The 9,773-nt window shown below is 44.5% G+C and overlaps 1 protein-coding gene across 15 annotated transcripts in view; it reads right to left on the bottom strand.

Moving 5' to 3' along the window:
- Positions 1–278: 278 nt before the first annotated feature.
- Positions 279–9,773, bottom strand: part of DNPEP (aspartyl aminopeptidase) — a 32,830-nt gene continuing 23,335 nt past the window's right edge. For 7 of the 15 annotated variants that reach the window (XM_030916719.1, XM_030916715.1, XM_030916724.1 and 4 more), the window contains 2 exons: positions 6,499–6,666; positions 279–781 (listed from right to left, as the gene is read on the bottom strand). In XM_030916719.1, the coding sequence (XP_030772579.1) occupies positions 701–781; positions 6,499–6,666 (249 nt within the window). In that variant the 3' untranslated portion in view covers positions 279–700. Of the gene's footprint in view, positions 782–5,696; positions 5,988–6,498; positions 6,667–9,773 lie in introns of those variants that run through there. The other 8 variants (XM_030916720.1, XM_030916722.1, XM_010360308.2 and 5 more) reach the window with 2 other exon arrangements.

Genomic DNA, 9,773 nt, shown 5'->3' with positions numbered 1-9,773 from the left:
CCCAGCTACTTGAGAGACTGAGGCAGGAGAATTGCTTGAACCCTGGAGGCAGAAGTTGAAGTGAGCCAAGATCACACCACTGTACTCCAGCCTGGGAGACAGAGCGAGTCTCGGTCTCAAAAAAAAATAAAAATAAATAAATAAATAAATAAATAAATAAATAAATAAATAACTTTCTTATTAATTCAAATAGTGTAACTTCTGAATTTTCTGCATAACAAATAATATAAAAAGAAAGTTTTTTTTCTCCCTTTCCACCTTTCTTTTATTCCTTTTCTTGTTTTAGTACATAGCTAAAGACCTGGAGTACAATGCTGAATCGTAATCCTTATCCAAAAATCTCAGAAGATTTCTAACTTAGTTTCAGTTTTCCCAGAAGCAGACCCCGAAACAAGGATCTCTGTACAAGGAATTTATTGAGAGGTGAAGGAACACGTTGGTTAGGGAGTGTGGAAGTGAGACAAGGAAGGGGAGATGGCCAATAGAGGCCTGTGTTATCAGGCTTAACTCTGGAGCGAAATTCTGCTGGGGGGCCTCTGGGAGCCAGTGTAAACTACATGCCTCAGAGTTCTCTCACCCCAGATGGGAGGGAGCTGCGGTATTCAGACACCAAGTCTTGCCAGTTATTGGTTAGAGCTGCTCTGGGATGGAGCTTGAATTCCCCTGTGCTTCCAACTGCCATGGGAGTGGAAAACTGTAGTCAAGCAGCAAAAGAAAGCCCTTGGGAAAGCCATCGGGCAAGAACTGCAGATGCTGGCAGCTGAAAACGGTACTGTGTACACTGAAATGGTAAAAGTGACGGATACAGGTAAGTTGCCAACAATGTCTTCTACAAACCCCTTCAACATTTTACTGCATTAACAAGTAACATTTGCAGTCCCAATACGATAACAGCAGCTGCATAAGTCCAGCCTTTCTAGATACTCTCCTAAAATCATTTTGTCAATAAGGAGAGAAAAGAAGGGGAAGAATACACATAATTGCTGGGCATGGTGGCTCACACCTGTAATACCAGGCCAAGGTGAGGGCATTGGTTGAGTCCAGGAGTTCAAGACCAGCCTGGGCAACATAGTGAGACTGTCTCTACTAAAAACCAAAAAAATTAGCTGGGTGTGGGGGTGCATGCCTGTAGACCCAGCTATTTAGGGGGACTGAGGCTGGAGGATCACTTGAGCCTGGGAAGTTGAGCCTGCGATGAGCCAAGATTGTACCACTGCCCTCCAGCCTGGGCAACAGACCAAGACACTGTCTCAAAACAAACAAACAAACAAACAACACACACACACAATCCATGCTTACAGCATAATTAGGAGACAGAAAACACCACAAACTATGATGGTAAAGTGTTGCCACCTGGTCACTGTTACTCTGAAGTCCTACTATCACCATTAACACCAGGAAGCTCAGTTCTCTGGTAGCATTCCCTGCTGTGAACTGGCCTACAAAGGACAGCCACCTCTCAGTGAAAGTCTAGTAACTGTCACACTACAGCATGCAGGGTTTACCACCACCACACTTAGCATTAACAAACAAATAAGAACCCTGGTACTTAGAAAATACACAGAATAGACTAAGTTAAGGAAAAAAGGAGACTGGACAAATACAAGAGAAAGAAGGCAGAGGAGGGAAAAAAAGGAGAAAAAGGAAGAGAAGAAAAAACGGGCTGGGCGTGGTGGCTCACGCCTATAATACCAGCAACTTTGGGAGGCTGAGGCGGGCACCCTGAGGTCAGGAGTTCGAGGCCAGCCTGGCAAACATGATAAAACCCCGCCTCTACTAAAAATACAAAAAAAAAAAAAAAAAAAATAGCTGGGTGTGGTGGCGGGCACCTGTAATCCTCACTACTCAGGAGGCTGAGGCAGGAGAATGGCTTGAACCCGGGAGGCAGAGGTTGCAGTGAGCCAAGATGGTGTCACTGCACTCCAGCCTGGGTGACAGAATGAGACTCTGTCTCCAAAAAAAAAAAAAAAAAAAGAAGAAGAAGAAGAAACTAAAGGAAAATTCTAGAAAAGGTAAACTAATCCATAGCGACAGAAAACAGATCAATGGTTGCTTGGATGTCAGGAGTGGAGAGAGAGATTGATTGATTGCAAAGGGGTACAAGAGGATGATGGAAAGGTTTTATATCTTGATTGTGGTGATGGTTTCCCAGGAGTATATGGTATATCTGTCAAAATTCATAGAATTTTACACTTTAAGTGTATAATTTATTATATTGAAATTATACCCCAATAATTTTTTTTTTTTTTGAGATGGGAGTTTCGCTCTTGTTGCCCAGGCTGCAGTGTAATGGCGTGATCTCGGCTTACCACAACCTCTGCCTCCCCGGTTCAAGTGATTCTCCTGCCTTAGCCTCCCGAGTAGCTGGGATTACAGGCATGTGCCACCATGCCCGGCTAATTTTGTATTTTTAGTAGAGACAGGGTTCCTCTGTGTTGGTATGGCTGGTCTTGAACTCCAGACCTCAAGTGATCCGCCCACCTTGGCCTCCCAAAGTGCTGGGATTACAGGCATAAGCCACTGCACCCAGCCTTCATGTATAACTTTTAACTCTCCGTAAACTTAATTACTGTTGACTGGAAGCTTTACTGATAACATAAACAGTAGATTACCACATATGATATATGTGCTATGTATTATACACTGTATTCTTACAATAAAATAAGCTAGAGAGAAGAAAATGTTATGCCTGTAATCCCAGCACTTTGGGATGCTGAGGCAGGGGGAATGCTTAGGACAGGAGTTCAAGACCATCCTGGGAAATGTAGTGAGAATCCGTCTCTACAAAACATTTAAAAAATAGCTGGGTTCAGGAGGCTGAAGTGGGAGGATCACTTGAACCTGGGAGGTGAAGGTTGCACTGAGCCAAGATCTTGCTACTGCACTCCAGCCTGGGCAACAGAGCAAGACACTGTCTTTAAAAAAAAAAAAAAAAAAAAAAAGCAGGGCAGAGAGAATATATTTACTATTCATTAAGTGGAAGTGGAAATGGCTCATCATAAAGTCTTCATCTTCATCGTCTTCATGTTGAGTAGGCCAAGGAGGAGGAAAAGAGGGGTTGGTTGGAGCATTAGTGGGAGAAGAGGTGGAGAAGGTAGAATAGGGGGTTGCAGGGGCGGGGGTTCAGAAGAGCCAGGCATACTTGGTATAACTTTTTTTTTTTTTTTTCCGAGACGGAGTCTTGCTCTGTTGCCCAGGTTGGAGTGCAGTGGTGTGATCTCGGCTCACTGCAACTTTCGCCTCCCAGGTTCAAGCGATTCTCCTGCCTCAGCTTCCCAAGTAGCTGGGATTACAGGTGCCCACCACCACAACTGGCTAATTTTTGTATTTTTAGTAGAGATGGGGTTTCACCATGTTAGCCAGGCTGGTCTCGAACTCCTTTCCTCATGATCTGCCCACCTTAGCTTCCCAAAGTGCTGGGATTACAGGTGTGAGCCACTGCGCCTGGTCGGTATAACTTTTATTGGAAAAAATCCACATGTAAGTGGATGGATTTGAATTGCACAGGTCCATTTATATGTGGATTTTCTTCCACCTCTGGGGTAACATTTCTATCACCCTCTCAAAGTTTTCTTGTACCCTTTTGCAACCAAACTCTCTCTTAATCCTTGACATTCGAGCAACCACTGGTCTGCTGTCACTATAGTTCAGTTGGCATTTTCTAGAATTTATCCCATGGGAAAAACTTAGGCAAATGTACAATAATATATTTATATTTATCTCAGTGTTGTTTAGACTTGTCAACTGGAGAAAAAAATTAAATGACCATTATTAACAGACTGTATAATGACCATCTACACAATAAAATACTGTACGCCAATTGTAAGAGTAAATATAGTGCTAAGGTAAAATTTTTTACATAAGTAATACATGGTACATTCTGTTATACAAAAGGAAACCATTACAAAAAGGGTAAGGCTCTTTTGTCACTCCCAACCCAGAAAATCACTGTAAAAGTTTGATGTGCATTTTTCCAGGCATTTTCTATGCATGTATACATCTACATGCATATTTATACACACATAAAAATATATATTAATTTTTTTTGAGACAGTCTTGCTCTATTGCCCAGACTGGAGTACAGTGGCATGATCTTGGCTGACTGCAACCTCCGCCTCCCCGGCTCAAGCTATTCTCCTGCCTCAGCCTCTCGAGTAGCTGGGATTACAGGCGCCCACCACCACGCATGGCTAATTTGTTTGTATTTTTGGTAGAGACAGGTTTCCACCATGTTGGCCAGGCTGGTTTTGAACTCCTGATCTCAAGTGATCTGCCCACCTCAGCCTCCCAAAGTGATAGCATTACAGGCATAAGCCACCGTGCCCGGCCATATAATAATATTTTGAAGGTACATGGGTTTTGCACAAATTCCTTATCCTGTGTCCAGTTCTGCAACCTGCCTATTCTACTCAACAATGTCTTTGTAATCTCTTCATGTTAGTACATACAATATACAATTTACCTTTTTCTCAATAGCTACCTATAACAGACATTTATTTGGCCTTGCCTTTACTGAGAAATCTTTAGATGAATTCTAACTTTTTGCCATTGCTAAGTTAAATTTATATGTATTGTTATAGAAATATCTCTATATTATATTAAGTTTTTTAGAAAGCTGAAGTGGAATATTTATACAGACATAAACTTTTATATAGATATCAAAAAAATTGGAAGGACACCAGTTTGTACAATTATTTTAGTGGAAGGAAGGAGATTGGTTTATAAACAGACTTTGACTTTTTCTTCTTTTTCTTTTTTTTTTGAGACAGTTTCACTCTTGTTGCCTAGGTTACAGTGCAATGGCACAATCTTGGCTCACTGCAACCTCCGCCTCCTGGGTTCAAGTGATTATCCTGCCTTAGCCTCCCAAGTAGCTGATATTACAGCATGTGCGACCACGCCCGGCTAATTTTGTATTTTTAGTAGAGATAGGGTTTCTCCATGTTGGTCAGGCTGGTCTTGAACTCCCAATCTCAGGTGATCCACCCGCCTCAGCCTCCTAAAGTGCTGGGATTACAGGCGTGAGCCATCGCGCCCGGCCTTTTTTCTTTGAGACAGAGTCTTGCTCTGTTGCCCAGGCTGGAGTGTAGTGGCACCATCTCAGCTCACTGCAACCTACGCCTCCTGGGTTCAAGATATTCTCCTGCCTCCAGAGAAGCTGAAATTACAAGTGTGCGCCACCATGCCTGGCTAATTTTTTTGTATTTTTTCACCATGTTGGCAAGGCTGGTCTTGAACTCTGACCTCAAGCAATCCACTTGCCTTGGCCTCCCAAAGTGCTGGGAATACACGTGTGAGTCATGGCACCCAGCCAGATTGACTTTTCCAATTTTTTCAGTGATAATCTTTTTTCCTGATAATATGTTCACAATCAAGTAATACCAGGAACTGCTGAGAAGTGGATGATGAAGGGTGATAAGGTATAGACTGTGCCCTTCTCTTTGCAGCTCCTGAGAGGGGTTGGGGAGGGACTGGGGGAGGTGGGAAACAGCTTTGGCTGCCCAGAGCAGCTCTGAAGGGGGCCCGATGCTGAACAGGATAGCTGAGGGCAGAGTGGGACACCTATTCTGGGGATGGAAGGAGGAAAGATGGTTGAGGCCACTTCCTAGGAGGAGGACTAGGGGTGGGAGAAGTGACCTTCGCTTAAGGATCCAGCCCACCCTTCACCCACTTCAGGTATGGACTTGAGATAGAGAAGAGATTTAAAATCAGATTTAAAACCATCAGCTCCCAGGAGTGTGGCCTCCTCCACCTGCTCCCCAACTGTTCTGGTTCCAAAGGTTCAAGCCAGGTTCAACTCCCACTCCTCTAGTCTCCAAATAAGCATAGCACGGAGAGTCTGAGTGAAAATCCACTTTAATAATCCAGCTTCAGCTCAGCTAAGAAATTCCCCTCTCAGGTGCAAAGGGATGGCAAAGAAGTCTTTCCAAGAGGGCTCAATCCACTAAGAGATTATGGCTCAGAGAAGGGAACAGCTCAAAGAAGCCCTATGATGGGAGGCAACATGGAATTTGAAATTAGTGAGTGACCAGATGGAGATGTCCTGCCACCCACCTCACACCCAACATATGTCCAGTAGGAGAAGCACCGAGGTTTCATCTGTTCTTGACAGCCACCCCAGTCTTCTCAGCCCTGATCCCCTCTTCCCATCCCTTCATTTTCCATTTCTTTGGGTCAGGGCCCCTGAGCCTTGAGAAGAAGAAGGACCCTTGTTTTATCTCTTTTTTCTCTTTTGTAGAGACATGGTCTTGCCATGTTGCTCAGGCTGGTCTCAAACTCCTGGCCTAAGCAATCATCCCACCTTCCAAAGTGTTGACATTACAGCATGAGCCATTGTGGTTGGCCAGGCCCCTTGTTTTCCTACATGGCCCCAGCAAGACAACCAGACCCCACTACTCAGGCCAGTCACTTTGTGATGGCAATGTTGTCTCAGCAACCAATCCAGGCACTAGAGGGGAAGGAGCCCAGCTGCCATTGAGAGGGTCTGGGGTGGGTTACCTTGAAGAGGGTGAGGGTCTGGAGGACTCCTGTAGTGCAGGCCATCTCCCGGATAGAGTGCATGGCCAGTTGAGGGCTGCCTAAATCTAGCACCCGCAGCCCCAGCCGAGAAGCCAAGATAGGTCCAATGGTGGTTCCACAAGGGGAGTCATTCCGGACCATGAGATCCTAGGGGGAGACGGAGACTCATGAGCAACATGCAGTGTGTGCTTATCAGAGCCAAGGAGGACGCCATCTTAGAACTGCAGGGCGGGAAGGGGCTTGGGAGACGGTCCATTTGGAGCAAAAATCAAAGCCAATGCTAAATGGCAGACCCCAAAGAGCAATATATTCTGAATTGGTCCCATTCTCTCTCCATCACCACTACCCTAGTTCCAATCCATTCTCCACACAGCAGGAAGGGGGATTTTAAAAATATCCATCCTTGTCACCCTCTTGCTTAATATCCACACCCACAGAAAAAGAATACTCAGTGATATTAATGTGTTTAAAAATATTGCTACTGACATTTTGAAATGATTTTCTTTATATTATGGTAAAAGAGTCAATAAGAAAATGAAAATATGATGCTAGATATCAAGGTTTTCAGTGTAAGAGGAAACAGAATTACAAAATCAAATAGGTAATAACTATTTAACTAAACAAGAATAATTTTATGAATAAGAATTACAGTATTTAGCCGGGCAAGGTGGCGGGCGCCTGTAGTCCCAGCTACTCAGGAGGCTGAGGCAGGAGAATGGCGGGAACCCAGGAGGCGGAGCTTGCAGTGAGCTGAGATCCGGCCACTGCACTCCAGCCTGGGTGACAGAGCGAGACTCCGTCTCAAAAAAAAAAAAAAAAAAAAAAGAATTACAGTATTAACTCATGATTTTTATTTAAACATTTTTATTTTATTTTGAGATGGAATCTCCCTGCGATGCCCAGGCTGGAGTGCAGTGGCACGACCTCAGCTCACTGCAACCTCTGCCTCCTGTGTTCAAGTGATTCTCCTGCCTCAGCCCCCTGAGTAGCTGGGATTACAGGCACCGCCACCATGTCCAGCTAATTATTGTGTCTTTGGGGTTTCACCATATTGGCCAGGCTGTTCTCAAACTCCTGACCTCAACTGATCCATCCATCTTGGCCTCTCAAAGTGCTGGGATTACAGGCCTGAGCTACTGCACCTGGTTTCATGATTTTTAAAATATGTACTTTTTTCTTGCTGTGTCCATGGAAATGGTCCCAAAGTACCATTCCCTCCCCAAAGAACAATGAACACTTGCAGTGCCAGAACATGGTCTCTAATACCATTGCTCGTCAAAAGCTACCGAGTCTGGGGGGTGAAATGAACAAGACACACCTGCAATTTTTGTTGGTCCAAAAAGCAAGGAGACTTCCAAGAGTCAAAGGCCACAGGGGTTATGCTGAAGGGGCTCCCATTGGTCAAAGCCATGACAATTCACACATCAAATATAATCATTATAGTGGACACTGAATAAATGAAATTCCATGATCTGTGATAGTCAGAAAGGGAAAAGCAGGCCAGGTGTGCTGGCTCACACCTGTAATCCCAGCACTTTGGGAGGCCAAGGCGGGCAGATCACATGATGCCAGGAGTTCGACACCAGCCTGGCCAACATGGTGAAACCCTGTCTCTATTAAAAATACAAGAAACAGGCCGGGTGCAGTGGCTCATGCCTGTAATCCCAGCATTTTGGGAGGCCGAGGCCGGCGGATCACGAGGTCAGGAGATCGAGACCATCCTGGCTAACACGGTGAAACTCCGTCTCTACTAAAAATACAAAAAAATTAGCCGGGCGTGGTGGTGGGCGCCTGTAGTCCCAGCTACTCCAGAGGCTGAGGGCAGGAGAATGGCGCGAACCCAGGAGGCGGAGCTTGAAGTGAGCCGAGATCGCGCCACTGCACTTCAGCCTGGGTGACAGAGCAAGATTCCAACTCAAAGAAAAAAGAAAGAAAAAAAAAAAAAAAAAACAAGAAACAGCCAGGCATGGTGGTGCATGCCTGTAATCCCAGCTACTCCAGTGGCTAAGGCATGAGAATCTCTTGAACCTCTGGGGAGGAGGTTGCAGTGAGCTGAGCCTGGGTGACAGGGCGAGACCCTGTCTTAAAAAAAAAAAAAAAAAAAGGAAAAAGGAAAAGGAAAAATCCTTCTTTGTCACTATTTGAGATGACATTTCACCTTGAAAAGTGGATAATGGAAAGAATTAGCATTTATCCTGCTTTCCAATAGGAATGATATTCCATGATAACCAAAGGACCCTAGTTGATTGGAGGGAAGAAGTTCCACTTCACAGAAGAATGGAAGACTGAAAGAATTCAGGGGAAGCGGGCATTTTTCAGTAAATTCTAATGAAATTACTGATTCAGGCAAGGATTACTGTAAGTGTTAAAACCATTAGGTGTCTGGTTAATAGGGAACTCATCACTTGTATGGGTCCCTGTCAGGTCCATAGTGGGAAAACCACCATATAACGAAGGGATAAGAGGCCATCCCTGGTCCAGTGGTCAATCTTTGCAAGGCTAAGGGTGGCCCACCCAGATATCATGTGTGTGATGCCATATGAATACACCAGCCATGTCTTCTAGCCAAAAATGTTTAACTTGAGGCTGGGCACGGTGGCTTACGCCTGTAATCCTAGCACTTTTGGAGGCTGAGGTGGATGGATCACTTGAGGTCAGGAGTTCAAGACCAGTCTGGCCAACGTGGTGAAACCCTGTCTCTACTAAAAATACAAAAATTAGCTGGGCATCATGGTGCACATGTGTAATCCCAGCTACTTTGGAGGCTGAGACAGAAAGATCACTTGAACTGGGGAGGCAGAGGTTGCAATGAGCCGAGATCACGCCATTAGACTCCAGCCTGGGCAACACAGTGAGACTCTCACTCTGTCAAAAAAAAAAAGTTTAACTTGAATGCATCAAGTCTTTAGAAATTCCAGTTGATAGGAAATACAGGACTTACAGATAAGCGAAAGACACAATGGGGCAGCAAGGAGACATATCCAGATGTTTCTTGAATAAGCCAATGTAAAAAGGGGTGGGAGGAACTGTGCTATGTTAGAAGACATTTAAGCAACATATTAGCCAAATATAATGCATGGTCCTGAGTTGGATACTAGGGTGGGCCAAATAACTGTAAAAAAATATTTTGAGGATAACTGGGGAAAACGGAAAGTTATCTGTGCATTAGATGAGGTACAAGTTTACTGAAACAACAATTTCCTGAAATGGGATTGAGAGTGGTAGATCATGCCTGTAATCCCAACACTTTGGTA

Source organism: Rhinopithecus roxellana, chromosome 14, assembly GCF_007565055.1.
Source record: "Rhinopithecus roxellana isolate Shanxi Qingling chromosome 14, ASM756505v1, whole genome shotgun sequence".
Classification (NCBI taxonomy): domain Eukaryota; kingdom Metazoa; phylum Chordata; class Mammalia; order Primates; family Cercopithecidae; genus Rhinopithecus; species Rhinopithecus roxellana.
The sequence above is the reverse complement of the archived record's forward strand: the minus strand, read 5'-3'. Positions and strand labels throughout refer to the sequence as shown.